Source organism: Patella vulgata, chromosome 3 (genome assembly GCF_932274485.2).
Source record: "Patella vulgata chromosome 3, xgPatVulg1.2, whole genome shotgun sequence".
NCBI lineage: Eukaryota > Metazoa > Mollusca > Gastropoda > Patellidae > Patella > Patella vulgata.
In genome coordinates this window covers 2410959-2431515 of record NC_065881.2, presented here as the reverse complement: position 1 = coordinate 2431515, position 20557 = coordinate 2410959, and the positions used below count along the sequence as shown (strand labels likewise).

The window sequence follows — 20557 nt, the reverse complement described above, 5'->3', positions numbered from 1 at the left end:
AAAATCTCGACGAACGTTCTCGACCAACACCGGGAGCGAGTCTTCTTTGTCACACTATCCATGCTACACCACTTATAAATCCTACATGGAAATTTCTCACCCAACACCGGGATCGAACCCGGACCTGCTGGTTAATGAGTCAGCGACTTAATCACCGAGCCCCTGTGGCCCCGGTTTATAAATGGTCTGTACAAAATATAATTTCGATGATTTCCATTTTTAAATACTTACTACAAGCAGACTCCTCTCGTTTAGATTCCTCTTCCGATTCGTCCGATTCAACTGAAATCTCATCGCGGAAAGGTGCACACTTCATTATCAGCCGGAATGCTTAAAAATCAGAGGAACATAGATCATCAATTGTATTTTCTGTAGAAAGTTACTTCAATGATTTCAAATTAAATGTGAAATTTATGTTAAATTTAGATGATTAAGACCATACCTCCATTTAATTCAGGTGCTACTGCCGTTTCTTTAAGCAACAGGTTTAATTATGTTACGCTACCTAAAATAGATAATCCAGATTCATTACCAGTGTGCTATGAGGGACATTTAGACCGGACAGTGGCGCTACGGCTTACTATCATGGGATCGTTAACGTATACGCCACATACACGGGACCTCGGTTTTTCGTCCCACCCGAGCCAGTATACGTTGTCCCTTGTCAGGTCTGCAGTCCTGCACCACTGACAAGGAGGAACTACATTGGGGTACTTTCTCTGTCAACGCAGAGATTGAACACGGGACCACCAGGTCAGCGAGCCAACGTCTTACCCACTCAGCCACCGTGGCTCGCTGGCGGAAGACAAATATCTAATTGTAATATCAGTTATAAGTTGGTTCAATTTTGCCCAGTATTTACAAAGATATATACAATATAGAAATTCCATCGATCTATGTTACTCGCTATGAAGTACGCCTGCGGCCATTTTGTTGTCGCGACAATTTAATGACAAACCCGTTTTAAATCCGACTGAATCCAGTCAGGGAGATTATCCAGCGTTTGTATTATGATTTTGTTTTCTTAATTATGTGTCAAATAACGAATCTGGGTATATATCAACGTGGCTTAAACAGACATTATACAAGAGCTAAATCGGATTATTGCATGTCTTTCTTTAGGCCTGAAATGTTATATAAATTATTAATAAGACATTAATTAACTTGTCCAGACCATAATCAACTCTCGATATCATCGCTAGCCTGCGATATTTAGCGGTTTGAGATACAATTTTTGAAAACTAATTAAATGCAAAAATGAATAACCGAGACTCTAATTTCAAATCAGTTATGTTCGGGGAAGTCTCAATTGAATGGCAATCTCTAGTGTCTGGTTATTCCAGTCTACATAGTATTTATGGTGCATGCTCTCCAGATAAGAATATGGGTCGCCGTTTGATATGACTTGTGGAATATGTCTAGCCTCGTTCGTCGAGTCCTTTGTTAAAAATGGGCATGAAACGCATTATGGTACATGATTCGTGTACCAATGTTAAAATGTTTATTTTGGATATCAGAAGCCCATCTTTTCCCGGTAAGATCACAACATCAATGTTGATTTAAATTAACAAATAATTTGTGTTTTGAAAGTTGAAGACTTTGGATGATATTGACTTATTTTGGCCGTTATGGTTTAGCGCCGTTATGTCTATAAACCGACTTAGCTACTTTAACAATTAGACCCACCAGGTACTGTAGCTACACTGTAAAACTTTTTCCGTAAAATTTACGGACAAATGGCTGGCAGCTAGGTTGCCAACCAATGTACGTAAAAATTACGACACACCGTAAATATATTTTTACGAACATGTCGTAAAAATTACGTCCAAAGATTGGCAACCTAGCTGCCAGCCATTTGTTCGTAAATTTTACGGAAAATGTTTTACAGCTGTAAAAAACTTATGGTATGATAAGCATCAAAAAGACATTTACTTAAGATTTAAAACAGAATTTAATTATTCAAAACAATATAAGATACAATTAATTCCTCAAAAATGCTTTTACATGATAGTTTAAGATATAATAAAAGACCTGAAAATACTGGAAATTGGAGATTACTGTCAGTAAGTAAAGCTAACAACTGCCTTAAAAAAAAAAAAACCTGTCAACCACAAATTCATATTTTTAACACATTTGATCAAGAGCAGATTTGATATTACAATATGGAGAATGTTTAGAGATCTAACATATTCTTTGGCTGTCAAGCAGTTTGGTGGTATACTTCAACAAAAACAAAGCTCCTTTCATAATTTTTCATTAATAATAATGAACATTTGTACATGGAATAGTGACGACTTTAAAAAAAAAGAAGAGAATTTGTTGCCCTATTAACAAGGGAAATAACTCTCCAAAATATTTATCAAGTTCTCACAAGACAAGCAAACAAAAATTCCCAGCAATTAAAAAATGTATGTGAAAATTGACATGGATGTATCAAATAATGGGTAGCAACAAAATATAAATTTAACAATAATGAAATTATCCATTCAAATTCTTGTACATGTAACATTTACATTATAATATTCAAATGAATTTTTTTTATAGTAGAACAACAACATTCTGAATCTATTCTACAAATATATAATCAGTGTGTTACAATAGAATTATCCTCAAATCTTTTTCTAAAATCTTAACCAAGGTGTTGTAATATTTACCTCAAATCTATTATTTAAAACATCAACAACATGAAAGTAAATTATAACAGTAAAACATGATCTAATGAAATAATGAAATCATTCAAATTTTTGGAATTAATGAATTTGCATTCTAAATGTTTAAATGAACAATTTAAAATCTAACAATTATTGAACCCCAAAAGTATCATGACTTTAAAACAAGAACAGCATCAATGCAGAATTCCTATTATTCCACCTTAAATGTACAGCTTGTTTCAATGATTAGCTTAATCTCTGTTTGAAAATGTATATCATTAAATTTTCCACAATAACTCTGCCTAAGCATGTACATTCCTTAGTGAGAATGGCATAAATTGATTCAGTCTCGTAGATAAAAATTTAGATGGAACTCGACTACTGACAAAGTTAATGAACCAGTCCCAAAATGAAATGTGTAGATGAGAGTTACACAATTTTAATGTTTATGCAACACGGCCGCATATTTAGAGACAAAATGAACTGAGGATAATTTTACAAATGTACCAAATTGTTGATGGACAAATTAAATGACCAAAAGATTTTTCCATTAAAGTAAACGGACATCTTATCAAAAGTACAATAAGAAGATCAAGTTTAATTAAGAAGATTCATTAAAAAGATTTCTTGCAGTGCGTTTAAAGTCTCATTTACAAAGTATCACTCATAAAAGGGTTGTGGCTCGGTCCCTTATCACCTATTTTATACACACTATGTGCTGGTGTATAAAAACTAACCATAAACTCAATAGGCCTATCCCTAAAGTTTGCATGCATGAACATTATTGCATCATAGGTTGCAACGATACATATCACAGTATTTCTTCTTGGACGTGTTTCCAGCTCCCTAGCCACTGCTTTTCCATCTGACGTTTTTGATTCAAAATGTTCCTATATCCGTGATTTGTGGTTCGCCGGAGGGGAATGTACTTTCAGCGGGACACATGTTTCATTGCCGAAAGCCATCTTTTCTCCTTCTTGTCACATGAACTACAGGGGAGTATTCTGCATCGGATGAAAATGGACAGTTAAAATATCTGTACCATGTTAACCAAACCGTGGTCCAGAATTTAAAGCACCTTGAACCAAAATGTGGCATCTATACCGTCGTATACCTTCTCACAGTACCGGTATATTGTTGCTATTGTTGTAACTGTACTTCGTCCATTTAAAGTTTGACAGTTTAGTGATTAGTTATACCACTTTTTGGCACACTCGAGTCTTCCTCTTTTTCATGATTTCTGTGCGTTATCTGGGTTAATTTCAAAAATGCACCTGCAAAACAAATATTCTCAATCAGGTTGTTTCTTATGACATCCATTTCAAAAGAACACATTTTAATTAAGGAAAAGGGAGCTAAATGTGCGAGAAAATGAAGTTTCATGTCCACAAACAGGAGACTAAAGAGAGAGAGAGAGAAATGGGGTTTAACGTCCACTCGACACAAACTAGGTCATTTCAGGACTAACATATGGTTTTAATTTTATTTCAATAATTCGCTTGCGCGTAGGGGTCTTTAGCAGTGGGAGGAAACCGGAGGACCCGGAGATAAACCCACGAGGTTGGACAGGCGACCCTACTCCTTGCCACGTACAACCGGGGATTCGAAACCACGCCAGTTGACTCAATGACAGACTTTATGGTACAGCGCGCACGTGCTAACCATTCAGCCATCCAACCCCCCCAGCAGACTAAACATATCACAAATACTATCAGTGTATACTGGAATAACCAGACTGCCATTCAATTTGGACATATTTCGCCGAGCATAACTGATTACAAATTACACTAAAAACAGAAACGACTGAATGTAAATCAGTTTATAGACATTCATAATAGATTATTATCGTTGCGACCCATTGTGTTCATTTCTCGGGGCCAAAGAATACAGATTTAGCTCCTTTAAGTTAGGTTGAACTTTTCTGATCATGATTCATATTGGTAGTAGCTGTAACTAACGTAACACCCATTGCTTTCCGGGTTAAAACCCATGCTTTCTTCTATCGTTACCGCATCTTGGGTTTCTGATCACATTTTTGGACTAACCAGTGGCGACTCTGCACCTATGACAGGTAAATCTAAAAGCAGACTAAAATAGGATTCACCTGTTGCTAATAAGACCTACCCCAAGGTTCAAGCTGGGAGAGAGAAATGGGATTTAACATCCACACACAACACGAACTAGGTCATTTTTGGACTAATAAACATAGAATTTTATTTCAATAATCGCTTTAACCGTAGGTCTTTTATAAACAGTGGGAGGAAAACGAACGACCCAGAAAAAATGAACACGGTTAGTCAGGCAATCTTACTCCTTTCAACGCCACTTGACTCAAAGACATAGGCTTCATTCTGACCTAACTAAGGCCCATGTTAGACCATGGATCTTATATAAGCTCCATGGTTAGACCATTCGTCCAACCACCCCTCAAATTTCAAGGTCCAAGCAGTGGGCAGGAAGTGTTGGTTTTCATTAACAATGCGCTCAACTCCCAAAATTATTATCTTCAGTAAGTTCAATCTTATAATTTTTCTTTACCGGTAGGGCCTACCTTTGAAAAAATTTTACTAACCCAGAGAAAGGCTGGGTAGCCCACTCTATAGATGACAGGAATGACACTCAAGGATGCAATAAGCTGTGCCTAAAAAAATTAGTAAAATAAAAAATTAAAGATCATTATCCAGACAATGCATTGACAATTCAATAAATTCTTAATAATGGTTTTCAGTGGTAGGCCTAGCCTACAGACCTGAGACTATGAACTTAATGAAGCCCAGAAATGTTAGCCCTTCATAGTTCATATATTTTTTTTCTATATCAATGTTATTATTATGTCATCCGAGTAGCCTCAACTAGAACTGAAGCCTCCAAAAACAATGCGAAAAAATATTAGGCCTAGCACTAACACCAGAGTGTATTTTTTACTCTGTGCTAACACTAACACTGTGACAGTGTATGTGAGTATCATGTATGTCCATTTGTCTAGAAGTAGAAGAGTCTATTCCTACTATTTCATAAATCAGTTACCGTACATTTTTACGAATGCTAAGAATCAATCTATGTCAAACAAAGATGTGTCCCTACTGTATACTTACCTAAAACTGCAATGTTTGGTATTGACTGTAGTGTTCAACTATTGTGCTCGATGTTGAGGGATTCCTCTTTGCCGCTAACTAACGGTCTTCGCAGTAATGGCGCCCAGGAAGACCGATGACGTCACTTTAATTTAAACACCCGCATGTCATATTTACGGACGAAATTCTGTATTTCTTAAATATTAACAGACTCGTGTCTGTAATCAGGATAACAGACCTGCGCTGTAGGCGTTTTACAGAAACAAGTCTGTAAAAATTACAGAAAAGGCTTACAGTGTAGCTTACGGCTGTAAATCTTCTTGTGACCTCTAACCTTAGCTTTATCTCCTGTTCTGTAAGGTGTAGGCCTATGTAGACTCGCCGATATCTTTCACAGATACTACTGAGTAGCTACCGTCGTTCTCCCACTCAACTTATCCATACACCTTGAAGAATTTTAATACTTTAAATCTCTCTGTAATAATGTTCTAAACGATTTGGACACGAAAACAGTTTTTCACTATAAACTGCTGCTTAACACCGGATTCTACTGTTGTGTGTGTGTGTGTGTGTGTGTGTCGTTAACGTCCGCTTACACCTAGTGCGATGATGTCGCACAACTGAATATTCATGACTGTAATGATTGATATAGTGGTTGTAATAGGGAAGTCTTTACTATTTTACTCACTTTGTTCGTGTTGTATACTATTCAAAAAAAGTAGGGGATATTTGATTTTGGGGGCATAATACTAAAATATGCAAATGACTACGAAAAAAGTCACTATAGAACCTAACAGAAGAAACATTTCCAGTTACATGTGACGTCCAAACGCACCAATAGCTACCGCATGGAATGCAGGTGATGCTTGGGATCATCATGGGGGTCCAACCCAAGATTTGCACGACTCTGACTTTGAATGTTACAGTCATTGTGGCATTGAATTCCAGGGTGGAAACATCAGTTTAATTGTTTTAGTGACCAGAAAACAAATTTTGATATGCGTCGGCTTACCCAAAATGAAAGGTTACGTGCCCTTGGCATGCTACAGATCGGCACAACACAGGCGGTTGTGGCGCGGACGATGAATGTTTCTCAGTCTGTCATAAGCAGGCTATGGTCCAGATACCGTGATACACAATCTGTACAGGACAGACCACGCTCAGGTCGACCAAGGACGACAACTCAAGCCCAGGATCGATTTATCCGTACCTTGACCTTGAGAAATCGTGTCATCACAGCAAATCAGATCAGCGCTCGTCTTCAAACAGACACTGGTGTGAGAGTGAGTGGCCAGACGATTCGGAATCGACTGCATAGGGGTCACCTTCGCGCCCGACGTCCTCGCGTGATCCCTTGTTTGAGAGATCATCACATTCAGGCAAGACGTCGTTGGTGTAGGGATCGTCAACACTGGGATAATCGACGCTGGAGCAATGTGATGTTTTCAGATGAGTCAAGGTTCACTGTTGATTTTTTGGACAGACGAAGGAGGGTGTGGCGTCGTCGAAACGAGTGCTTCCAAGACGTTAACGTCATCAGACATGATCGATTTGGGGGTGGTTCTGTTATGGTGTGGGGAGGCATCACTGTTGCTGGAAGAACGGCTTTACATGTTGTTGCAGGGCGTGTTACAGGCCAGTACTACCGGGACAACATCTTGGCAGTCCATGTTGTGCCGTTCGCACGACGTCATGGCCGCCGTTTTATCTTCCAGGATGACAACGCAAGATGTCACAGGGCCAGGATCGTTACAGGTTACCTCCAACAACAGAACATCACCACATTACCTTGGCCAGCACTGAGTCCCGACCTCTCCCCCATCGAGCATGTCTGGGACATGCTTGGACAGAGGTTACGTCAACGTCAACAACGTCCTGCCAATGTCCAAGAACTTGCTGCTGCGTTGCAACAGGAATGGGACAATCTGGACCAAAATGACCTTAGATGTCTCATTAGGAGTATGCCACGTCGGATCAATGCTTGTTTGGCAAACAGAGGAGGATTTACCCGTTACTGACTTGGTTGTGATGCTGTGGTAACTTTGCTGTTTGACCCCGGGTATCATTTTACCCTTATAATGGTCAGTCTGTGCCTTACTTAGTCTAACGATCATTTGGAATAAATCGATGAATGTGAACTTCATTTCATTTTGTCATTTGTTTCTTCGTCAGTTTCATTAGGTGACTTTAATAACACTTAAAAATCAAATATCCCCTACTTTTTTTGAATAGTATATATAAATAATTGGTACGGCATTCATTTTACATGACTGTCTTTACTTGACGTGTTTACATGTAATGAACAATGTTTGTAATATGAGAGAGAGAGATGGAGGGAGAGAGAGAGAGAGAGATGTGGTTTAACGACCACTCGACACAAACCAAGTTAATCGGGACTAACATGGTTCATTCTTATTTCAATAATTCGCTTGCGCGTAGGGCTCTTTAGCAGTGGGAGGAAACCGGAGGACCCGTAGAAAATCAACGAGGTTGGACAGGCGATCTTATTCCTTGTCACGAACAGCCGGGGAATCGAAACTACACTAGTTGACCTTATGATACAACGCACACGCGCTAACAATTCGGCCACCCAAGACCATCGATGTGTGCTATGGCGGGGGGGGGGGGGCAGCTTTGTCAGTCAGGCGGCGATACCATCTGCTCTTAACCAATTCCAATAGTGGTGGATTCTTTTACGTGCACAATGTCCTCGTTTTTTAGACCTATCCGATCGACTATACACTGTTCTGGAGCCACGTTGGCTCATTGAGTAGGACTTTGGAAGACGTTGGAAACGTACATTCTTATTTGCCAGTGGTGTATCCGACGGACCCTATTCATTGTCACGTCCGTTGTTAAAAGATACAGATTAGATTTTTTTTTCAAAGTAAGGAGCCAGGGTAGCTAAGTGGGCGAGACGCTGGCTCGCTATCCTGTATGTCGCGTGTTCGATCCCTGTACTGGCCGAGAAAGTATGTCGGGATTTTCCTTCGTGCTTTCGCCTTGTCAGTGGTTGCAGGACCAGGGCCTGACAAGGAAAACTGTCTAATCATTCGGGTGTACACATTGTCGTGTACGTAAAAGATCCTTTTGCAGTTGGAATTCGATATAAGAGTAGGCCATAGTGTCGCAGCCCAGGCAAACATTCCCTTTTAGCACACTGTATGCCCGTCTTCATTATCCCGGTCGGACTGGAACAGTAGGACCTTAAACACCATTTCATTTCATTTTTTCAAAGTATGTAAATATAAATGTGCCAGAAAATTATTTAAATATTTGAAAATAGAAATGAACGTGCGTTTCAGTGATACCTAACAAGATATCTAGAATTCGTATTAAAATTCGTATTAAGATCATACGAGACGAAGGGTCGAGACTTATCGAGTAGAGCCTAGCATTACGGCGGCTGTATTAACATATTCTATATCTATCTTAACACATCACTGGTATGAACGAATCAAATAAATAGTCAGACCATTAATTTAAAGCTATATGTAAATTTCGAAATCCAAAATGGCAGCATTATAAAACGGTCGATTTTAAGTTAATCAACATTTTTAGGCCGATTGTCAAATGAATATGAATTGCACGATATGTTAATCCCAAAATGACATATTGTTAACGCGCTTTAAAAATCTGGATGCAGTAGACTAGATGAATCATTTACATAAAATTAAACAATATGTTAGTCAGTCTCTCTCTCTCTCTCTCTCTCTCTCTAATTATACTAATGAACCGTTACATTTAACGATTGACTATAATCATTTATTTTATGATCAGTAGTGGAATACCTCGTTTTATCAGTGAAATAAAAGTGTTATTCCACTGGCTAGCAGTAGTCCATGTTGTTTTTACCTAAAATGATTGTAAAATCATAAAATAAATAGAACATTTGTCGTTTTGTCGTGAATAACATATTTTATTTCATCTCTAAGCAAGAAAACGTTTATATTTTCACTCATGCTACGCATTCGTGAAAATATAAGTTTTCTTGCTTCTCGATGAAATAAAATATGTTATTCACTCTAAAACGACAAATATCCTCTATGTATTATTGATATTTGAACTTTATTAAAGTCAATAATTACTGTACATGTTTACTATTACCTACATCCTATATTATTAATATTATATGAACTATAATAGATGGCCAATTAATACTAAACCAAGCATATCATAGTTTGATATACTATTAATATTATATGAACTATAATAGATGGCCAATTAATACTAAACCCAGCATATCATAGTATGATGTACTATTAATATTATATTAACTATAATAGATGGCCAATTAATACTAAACCAAGCATGTCATAGTATAATGTACTATTAATGTTATATGAACTATAATAGATAACCAATTAATACTAAACCAAGCATATCATAGTATGATGTACTATTAATATTATATGAACTATAATAGATAACCACGCTAGCCTGGAGGTCGGGTGTTCGATCCCTGCATTGGCCGAGAAAGTTCATCCAGATTTTCCGGAGTGGTTCTACCTTGTCAGTGATGCAGGACGGAGTGGCTGACAAGGAAAGCTGTCTAGTCATTCGGATGGGACGAAAAACCGAGGTCCCGTGTACACATTGGCGTGCACGTAAAAGATCCCTTGGCAGTTGGAATTCGATATAAGAGTAGGCCGTAGTGCCGCTGTCCGGGCAAAATTTCCCTCATAGCACACTGTATGGCGTATGCCCGTCTTCATCAGCCCAGGTTAGGAGCAGAACAGTAGGACGATAAACTCCATTTCATTTCATTTCATTTCAATAGATAACCAATTAGTACTAAACCAAGCATATCATTGGTTTATAGTGGGGGATAACCAACATCAAAGTTTACTGTATTACAAGCTATGATGGGAATTGTCAACTTCTATCATCAGGATATTTCAAGTGGAATGAAATGAAATGGATTTTAACGTCCTACTGTTCTGATCCGATTGGGCTAATGAAGACAGACATACGCCATACAGTGTGCTATGAGGGACATTTTGCACGGACAGTGACTCTACGGCCTACTCTTATTTCCAATTCCAACTGTCAAGGGTTCTTTTACGTACACGGCACTGTGTTCGCGGAACCTCACCTCGGTTTTTCGTCTCATCCATAAGACTTTACGGTGTCCAATGCTAGGCCCTCCGTCTTACACCACTGATGTGGGCGGACTTTCTCGATCAACGCATTGGTTAAACACTACTTTTCAATTCATATATCGGCGTGCACGAAAAATACATTCGATGAACGCTGCTGTCCGGGCAAAATTGTTCTCATTAGTATACTAAATATATTACAAGCTAAAATAAATATTAATAAATCATGTATTATATACCTGACATACGCCATACAGTGTGCTATGAGGGAAATTTTGCACGGACAGTGACTCTACAGCCTACTCTTATTTCCAATTCCAAATGTCAAGGGTTCTTTTACGTACACGCCACTGTGTTCGCGGAACCTCACCTCGGTTTTTCGTCCCATCCATAAGACTTTACGGTGTCCATTGATAAATTTCCCCCATAGCACACTGTATGGCGTATGCCCGTCTTCATTAGTCGAGTTCGGAGCATTTCATTTCATTTCGAAGCTCTTCGGAGAAGGTGTTAGAAGGAATATTTAGGGATGTTCTGGAATATTCAAGCATTCTCATCAATAAATTTTTCTACCTTAAAGAAATCTAATAGGGATGTTTGAAGGTTTTGATCTTATTATATTATATTTAACAATATAATATTTAATTACAAGTTCTTCGGAAGATGTGTTCGAGGGAATAATCATTGAATAGTTATCAAAGTGAGAGAGAGAGAGAGAGAGAGAGAGATAGGATTTAACGTCCACTCGACACAAACTAGGTCATTTCGGGACTAACATATGGTTGAATTTTATTTCCATAATTTCCATAACGGGGTCTTTAGCTGTGAGAGTAAACCGGAGGACCCGGAGAAAACCCACGAGGTTGGACAGGCGACCCTACCCCTTGTCACGTACAACCAGGGAATCGAAACCCCACCAGTTGACTCAATGACAGACTGTGTGATACAGCGTGCGCGTGCTAACAAGTGAGAAATAATATGAGATTCTAAATAAATTAGAAACCAAAAAGATTTCTCAGGTATGGAGATTTTGACTTTAATAGGTTCAACGATAGAAGAATTAGATGCTCTTCGGCAAAAGTGTAAAATATGAAGAGATTCAGAGTGAAATGAATTGTTTTGAAAAAATTATTAAGATTACGCAAAAGCTTTTGAATGTTTTGTCTATATTACATTCAGAGTTGAGAAATGGATTCCAAGCTCTTCAGACAGTATATCAACATACTTTTAAAAAGTAATTTTAAACTAAGTTCGGGAATACCCGACCTCGAAGTTCGAAAGATCTAAAAGTTTCGAGGTAATAAAGTGTCCCGAATAATATTTGTAATAAAAGTAAACTGAACTTCCACTTGATTGATTAAATTCAGACTGATTTAAGAATAATATACACATAAATTATTATATTCTAAAAATTAACAAAGATTTAACTCCCTTGCAATATTGACTAATGATTAGATTCCACTTAATTGATTAGATTCAGACTGCATTCAACAGAGAGAGAGAGAGAGAGAGAGAGAGAGAGAGAGAGGAATAGGGTATGGGAATTATTTATTTTTAGATATATATTTAGGATTGAGCTTGTTCAATGTGTATTCTAAATATGACAAATATATTTAAGTATGGCAACTTTCATACCTAAATACGACAAATGTATTTTAGTGTGATAAAATCAACTTTCATACCCAAAGGTTATTTCTTAAACAAAGAGACATATCATTCATCAAATCACTTTTCTCACTTTTATTTTAATGGTACAAGTCAAATAGAATTCTGTGCTGGTTAGGAGAAGTCGAGTTCAATTTCTCCATTATAATTATATTTAACAAATAGGGATGAATATTTCTCTAAATGTTGTTTGGTTATTTTTATAATACTTGCTAATGTAATATAGGTTTTATTGAAGCATTCTATGAAAATATTTAATAATATCAATATTATAATGTACCGTATCTATCATTGTCTTGCACTGATTAAATAAACAGGTGGATTGTTACACATATAATAATAAAATAAAATAAAGGAATTTAATACAATATCATTTAAAGGTACAGGTAAAATATATGTTATGACATCTTGAATAAACGAAATCAAAATAAATAAATCAGTCGTGATATAATCATATTTATTTATAACTAAACGACGCAACATACCATATAATTGATATAGGATTGAAAAATAATGGAATTCATGGCTATCGAACTTCAAAGTGGGTGATGTCGGATGTGACCCTGGGTAGTTTAAATAATCGTCCCCCGTGGGCTCACAAACCAGTAAGTCCCTCATCCTCATCCGTATTATCCCGGGTTGGTGACAAACAGTAGAACGTTAAACCCCATTTTATTGCAATTGATATGTTTAAAACAGTAGACCCTTAAACCCCATTTTATTTCAATTTATATGTTTAAAATGAATGATATGTATTATTGCAACTGTTTGTGGGTTTCTTTTAGAACGTATCTTACGATATGATAAATGAAATGGAGTTTAACGCCCTACTTCTTTGACTGGGCAAATAAAAACGGACATACGCCAAGCAGAGTGCTATGAGGGAAATGTAACCTGGACAGCAGCGCTACTGCCTATTCTAATATCGAATTCAAACTGCCAAGGGATCGTTAAAGAGCATGCCAATTTGTACATGTGACTCGTTTTTTCGTCCTATCCAAACGACTATTCGTTGATGTCCGTGATTTGTTAAGAGCTCTATCTAATATTTATCAATGGAAAGCCTCGTGTTTACCGAGAATCTGATAAAAAACAAACACGATATTACTATGGACAAGGAACTGACTATACTAATTTTATCATAACTTAACCACCGATACAGGGTTCGATATCACATTTGTACGTGATAAAGTTTTGATAATGTCATCTGTTCAATCTGTTGGGTTTCATCCGAAATGAAATCTGGTTGAAAGGGACCATTCCGATTTGAAAAAAAAGTCTCAGAAATAAATGTCCGTGTTTTTATGCAATGTATTTACCTTGTCTAAAGATATTGAATCGTTTGGACGTGAACGTTAAAACCGCTTATCCGGACGCGTCCTACTGTTCTGCTACAACTGGGCATACGCCATTTGGTGCTACGGCCTACTCTAATATCGAATTCCAACTGCCAAGGTTCTTTTACGTGCACGCCAATATGTTCATGTGAGCCAGCATCTTACTCACTTAGCCACTGTGGCTCCCAGGTTTTCATACGAAACTTCCGTTTCTAGTTTAAAAAACACAAAAACAAAAACAAACTGGCAACTAAATTTTTGAATTAAATCAGACACATTACATGTTTGCTCTGTCTGCCTTGCTGTTGGGATTGCCGGATTTAGATGAAGCCCCCTCCCCACCCACCCTCACGACAACAGGAAGATCAAAGTATCTGTTAAACACTATTGACGATGGTGACGAATGTTTAAGACTACAGTCAAAATATTATACACCATGGCCCGATGACCCCACCCCTATCTTGGTCCGATGAGCCCCCCCCTCCCCTCACCACTATCTTGGCCCGATGACCCCCATATCTTGAGGCCCTCCTATGTTTCAGCATGCCAAGCCTATAGGTAAATCTAGCACTCTCTGTTAGTTAACGAGAGAGAGAGAGAGAGAGAGAGAGAGAGAGGGGGCGGTGGGGGAGAGAGAGAGGGAGAAATGAGGTTTGACGTCCAATCGACACAAATTAGGTCATTTCGGGACAGTGGTTCAATATTATTTCAATAATTCTCTGGTGTGTACGGGTCTTTTGCATTGGGAGGAAACCGGAGGCCCAGAGAAAATCCACAAGGTAAGACAGGCGACCCTACTCCTACAACCGGGATATCGAAACCACGCCAGTTTATTCAATTACAGTGCGCACTAACCATTTGGGAGAATGTCCAACAAATGTCAAATTACCGGTCTTAATACGAGGTTCCAGTTATTGTGTCATACATCACTGGAAAGTGTGTTTCTATGGCTCTTTGAATCTTTGAAATGAGGTCTAACGTCCACTCGACTCAAACTAGGTCATTTCGGGACTAACATAAATGGTTTGATTTTATTTCAATAATTCGCTTGAGCGAAGGGGTCTTTAGCAATAGTAGGAAAATGGAGGATCCGGTGAAAACCCACGATCTTGGCTAGACGACTCTACTTGATCAATGGCAGGCCATCTATTAAACGCGCACGCGTTAAGCATTCGGTCAACCAACCTCCGAATATCTTTATAGTGTTCGTACTGGCTTATAAATAGGAGAGGGAACCATGGTGGTCAAGTGGGTAAGACACTGGCTCGCTAGCCTAGAGGTCGCCTGGTTTCCCCTTGAAAGTGATACAGGACCGAGGGCCTTAAAACAACCCGCGTATACATTGGCCTACACGTAAAAGATCCCTTGGCAGTTGGATTTCTTCTACGTCAATCAGGTTTAATACGTTAAACGTCATTTTATTTCAATTTATATGTTTAAAATGAATGATATGTATTATTACAACTGTTTGTGGGTTTCTTTTAGAACGTATTTTACGATATGATAAATGACATGGAGTTTAACGCCCTACTGCTTCGACTGTGAAAATGAAAACGATCATACGTCATGCACTGTGCTATAAGGGAAATTTAGCCCGAAGAGCGGCGCTACTGCCTATTCTAATATCGAATTCTTACTATCTAGCGATCTTTAAAGATCATGCCAATTTGTACATAAGATTCGTTTTTTCGTCCCATCCGAACGATTATACCAAAAACAAACTGGCAACTAAATTTTTTAATTAAATCAGACACATTACATGTTAGCTCTGTCTGTCTTTCTGTTGGCATTGCCAGATTTAGTTGAAGCCCCTCCCCATCCTCACGACAACAGGAAGATCAAAGTGACTATTAAACACTATTGAAGATATTGACGAATGTTTAGTTGATGCCCCCCCCCCCTCCTCCCATACCTCATCTTGGCCCGATGACCCCCCCCCCCCAATCATGGCCCGATGAGCCCCCACACCACCCTCCACTCACCCATATCTTGGCCCGATGACCCTCATATCTTGAGACCCTCCTAGGTTTCATCCTGTCAAGCCCACAGGTCAATCTAGCACTGTCTGTTTGTTAGCGAGAGAGAGAGAGAGGGTGAGAGAGGGGGAGACAGAGACAGAGTGTATATTCCCATGCTCCTGTACACTATGTGCCGATACAGTGTCCAGAGATGTACGACAATTTAATCTATATGACATTTTCAGCTCTTAAGAAACATTCCTATCGGAGATAAAGCTCAAGTACCACTCTTAACATTTACACATTTTAAATCAGTGTAATAAACAGTGTTTAGCGCAATAGTAGAGTTGTCACTCTGCTTTATGCGCCACATTTTACATGGCATGAGCCTTGTTTCCCGGGGTGTGAAATTTCAGGCATCGGGTCAATGCCGACGTCTGATTGATTGGTTGATTGGAATTCGGGTGGACATGATAAAGACGGGCATGCGCCATACAGTGTACTATGAGGGACATTTTGCAGTCTTCACGTTGTCGGGCACGTAAAAGAATCCATGGCAACTGGAATTCGAAATAAAAGAAGGCCCCTCATTGCAGTCGGTGGTGATTAGTAAGACGTTAAATGTTGTCGGACACGTAAAAGAACCCATGACAGCCACGGTTGCTCAGTGGGTAGGACGTCGGCTCGCTAACCTGGAGGTCTCATATCGTTGGCCAAGAAAGTTCATCGTTTTTTTTCCGGCATATTTCCTCCTTGTCAGTGGTACGGCCACGGGGCAACATGTGTAGGCGTTCGGATAGGACGACTATACGGGGACCCGTAGACACATTGGCGGGGACCTTAAAAAAACCTTAACAATTGGAATTCGAAATAAGAGTCAGCTCCGCTATCCGGGCAAAATTTCACTTATAACACACTGTTTGTCGTATATTCCCGTCTTCATTAGCCCAGTCGGTGCAGAACAGTAGGACGTTAAACCTTATTTCATATCATTTCACTTGTCTACCTTCAACTTCACCAACTCGAGTGGATGTGTTATCATAAACTAGTTTAGAATTATAAGCGGGTGTATTTGAGGGGGGGGGCTCTATACTAATTTTGGCTTTTTAACATGTTTTTTTTATGTGTCAGAGTCTTATATAGCAGCTGTATAGTTTCTTACAGTTCATATCAGATATATATTGCTAGCTGTGTTATATAACGTGACATGACGACATCAGTACAACTTGTATGGTGGGTTATACAAGGATAGCTAGTAAGACAGAGCAATAATCTGTTAGTGATATCTACTAATTGGATAGACTAACATGCTATTACCCATGCTTAAGGTAAACAGCTACCATATTTTGGCTTGTTTTACTAATTGGATAGACTAAACCAGTATTAACCATGCTTATGGTTAATAGGTACCATATTTAGGCGACATTTCGAAGAATATTTTATATAAGAAGAACAATTCCTGATAATTACTTAACCCTTGGTACAATCTTGTAATCTCACCAATATATAGAGACTTTGCTTCACTTTTTTACATAACGATTCACAATGCAATGCACAGGGGAGAATTTAGTCCGTACAATGGCGTTTCTACCCAATTAAGTCAGCTATTAATTTAAAGTAGGTATTAATACAAATTTGTGATCAGATTTGTAACCCTCTATCCTATCTTCTAGTGAGAGGTGGTTGGGTTGCCTAATGGTTAATGCGTGCGCGTGGCATCATAAGGTCTCTCATTGAGTGAAGTGGCGTGGTTTCGATTCCCCGCTTGTTCATGACAATGAGTAGGATCGCCTGTCCAACCTCTTGGGTTTTCCCTGGGTCCACCGGTTTCCTCCCACTGGTGTACCTTTAACAGTAAACTGCTACCTCTATATTAACGGCGCACAGGTTTTTTTCTTATTGCATTAATGTAAGTTAACAGACTTCAAGATCAAGAACTGTTTTAAAAATGGTAACTACACGTTTTTCCTAACAAAGTGGAAAACAGGCTGGAAATTGTTCAACTTTCTCAGTCAAAGCCGGTGTCGAACAAGAATGGGTTGGAATGCCTGTGTTCAGTAACTTGTTTTGTTTCCCTTGACCTGTTGGTTACTACCAGTGCTTCATAATAAAACAACAATACAAAGAGTTTACAATTATTATTCTAATATGGAAAGATATTATACACGTATTTTAGCTCCATCTGGAATCATTTTTTATTATAATATGGAATGATATTATACATGTATTAAAGTTCCATCTGAAAAAAACTATCAACTACTTCTTCCAGCGATTGACCATAATTTATTCCATTTCGGATAGAAATAATGTTATCTCCCTTACACCGTAAACAAAACATTATTTAACAATCATTCAGCCATAACAGTAGTCTAATTATTAACGTCTTTTAATGTCAGTTATATTATTAATTGTTGCTTGAATTGTAAAGTTTCTATGATCATCAATAAATCCACTGCCAGGATTACTGAGTCTTCTCTCCAAGTCAGTAAGATCAGCATAACAGTATATCCCACCAGGTCTAACAGTCTCATTACATTGTTTAACTACAGATTGTCTATCATCTGTTTTATTTATAACTTTATATGTGACGTCAACTTTACATGACGTAATACTTTTATCTTCTACGTCATTCAGGTATAATCCAAAAGAGAATAAAGATGATCCTTTATACACATAGATACTCCATGTAAAACCTGAAACTACATGTTGTTTACCACCCAGATAACCTGGCACAGTATCCACAGTATCCACATTAAAAACATCTTCAAACATATTCTGATGACAACTTACAACTTTACCAATCATATTCTGATGACAACTTACAATTTTACCAAGTTGATTAGTTAACAAAGTTTTATCTATCTCTGCTACTTGAAATGTTGAATATCTTACATCAGGTATATCCAATTTTCTACAACAACTTTCATCTTTTTCCTGTCTAACTTTAGGTATTCTTTGTAAAACTTGAACAACGGATGAATCTTCTAAAACATTCACTGAATATTTAACACTAGCTTTTAAATCTTCCGTTAGTCTTTTAATGTCCTCCATTAATTTCCTGAATTTGTATTCTTCCTCTTCACTAGTTTCTTGCATTTCCTTTTTAATATTTTCTCCGATTTTATGAAATTTTGAGCAGATTTTCTCAACTTGTGCATCTACTTTGTCACATTCAGTTTTTGTGCAGTTTTTGACTTCAGTTAATTTGCTATTTAAATTATCATAATGTTTCTGAAAATTAGTGATTTGTTTTTTTAATTCATCATTCAGTGATTGTAAGTCGTGTCTGATACTTTGTCTGACTTCATCCTCCTGTAAATCTAAATAATTGTGTCCATTATGATCGACCAAGAAACATTTCCAACAAACGGCTACAGTACAATCTTTACAGTATACTTTTACGGTCTCCTTTTCATGGCGCAGACAGAAATCTTTAGGATTTGGGATAGACGAAGCCGAAGCTTTTTCCTTTATTGTTTCGTGTGAAGTAGGCGCTTGATAGATCTGTGTTTCATCATATCGAGACACAACGTGGTCTTTACAAGATTTTAACTTATCATGCATGGTTTTACATGATTTACATAAATATTGATCACACTCTCGACAGAAATATTGACATGTATCTTCCGTACATACATCACATTGAGGAATATTAATTGGTTTAGGTTTAAATCGATCCAGACCTCCGTCACTGAGATTTATAAAACTACGGCATAATGGGCATTGGAACTGATCTTTAGTGGAGGTTTTGTTCACATAATCTTCTAAACAGATAAAACAAAAGGGGTGTGCACAATCGAGTACCACGCGTTGTTGAAATTCGTTCAAACAAATACTACACACTTCCTTCTCTGCCATTTTAAATAACTGTTTGTTGCACTGGTTGTATAAACTAGACAAAACAACAACAAACAATTAGGCTAAATATAATATATACGATATCCTAGAAATCAAAACTGCTAAATTTAGCCAAATCGTCTAACCTCGCCTGACATCTTCTCGAGCAGTTTATCTTCCTTGGACTGTACACTGAACATGCATAAACTTGATATAGTTTCTTAGAAACGTCTAAGTCACATAATTGTAGACAATACGAGTTCAAACTGGATGAAAATACAAAATCAAACAATATAATACTTGATATCGAGATAGATGAACTAAAAATCAAAAGTATTAAATTCAAACAAAACATGTAAATCACATAGAAATTCACGTCTTTCTTCGTCTTTCGCAGTTTGTTCTTCTTATGCTGTAGACTGAACATACGTAAACTTGCTACAGTTTCTTGGAAATTCTATTTTTATTTTCTTTTTAATATAATGACCTTCGACATTAGCCTTTGTCACCCAGGCTATAACTGTTGTATATCTACTACCACTGATATTGTTAGCGTGTGGGTAACAGAGGCTACCACTGTCACGCTATATGCTGTAGACTGAACATACGTGAACTTGCCACAGTTTCTCGGAAATTCTATTTTTATTTTCGTATTGATATAATGACCTTCGACATTAGCCTTTGTCACCCAGACTATCACTGTGTGTATCAACTACCACGGATATTGTTAGTGTGGGTAACAGAGTCTACCACTAGCACGCCATGTCATGTTGACACTATATTTAGCGGTGTACGTCTATAATACCATCGTCTTACACAATGTATCTTCCTCGGACTGTAGACTGTACAAGCGTAAATTTGCTATAGTTTCTCGGAAATTCTATCGAAAACGTCTAAATCACATAGAAATCCACGTCTTTCATCGTCTTGCACAGT

The 20557-nt window shown here is 37.9% G+C and overlaps 2 protein-coding genes and 1 long non-coding RNA gene across 3 annotated transcripts in view; all 3 read right to left on the bottom strand.

Moving 5' to 3' along the window:
- The window catches only part of LOC126814700 (uncharacterized), a 99799-nt gene that overhangs the window by 54429 nt on the left and 24813 nt on the right, over positions 1 to 20557 (bottom strand). The gene's annotated exons all lie outside the window — the stretch shown is intronic.
- On the bottom strand, positions 1928 to 5882 carry LOC126807822 (uncharacterized). Its single transcript, XR_007674181.2, has 3 exons — positions 5747 to 5882; positions 5224 to 5292; positions 1928 to 3925 (listed from the first exon to the last, which is right to left on the bottom strand). It is a non-coding gene; the product is annotated as an uncharacterized LOC126807822 (long non-coding RNA).
- Positions 17932 to 20398, bottom strand: LOC130012200 (E3 ubiquitin-protein ligase TRIM33-like). Its single transcript, XM_056099616.1, has 2 exons — positions 20288 to 20398; positions 17932 to 20108 (listed from the first exon to the last, which is right to left on the bottom strand). The coding sequence occupies exon 2, from the start codon at positions 19640 to 19642 to the stop codon at positions 18161 to 18163; it is 1482 nt and encodes a 493-aa protein (XP_055955591.1). The 5' UTR covers positions 19643 to 20108; positions 20288 to 20398; the 3' UTR covers positions 17932 to 18160.

Excerpts from the sequence above, each read along its gene's own strand:
- LOC130012200 (XM_056099616.1), bottom strand. The coding sequence starts at position 19,642 with ATGGCAGAGAAGGAAGTGTGTAGTATTTGTTTGAACGAATTTCAACAA.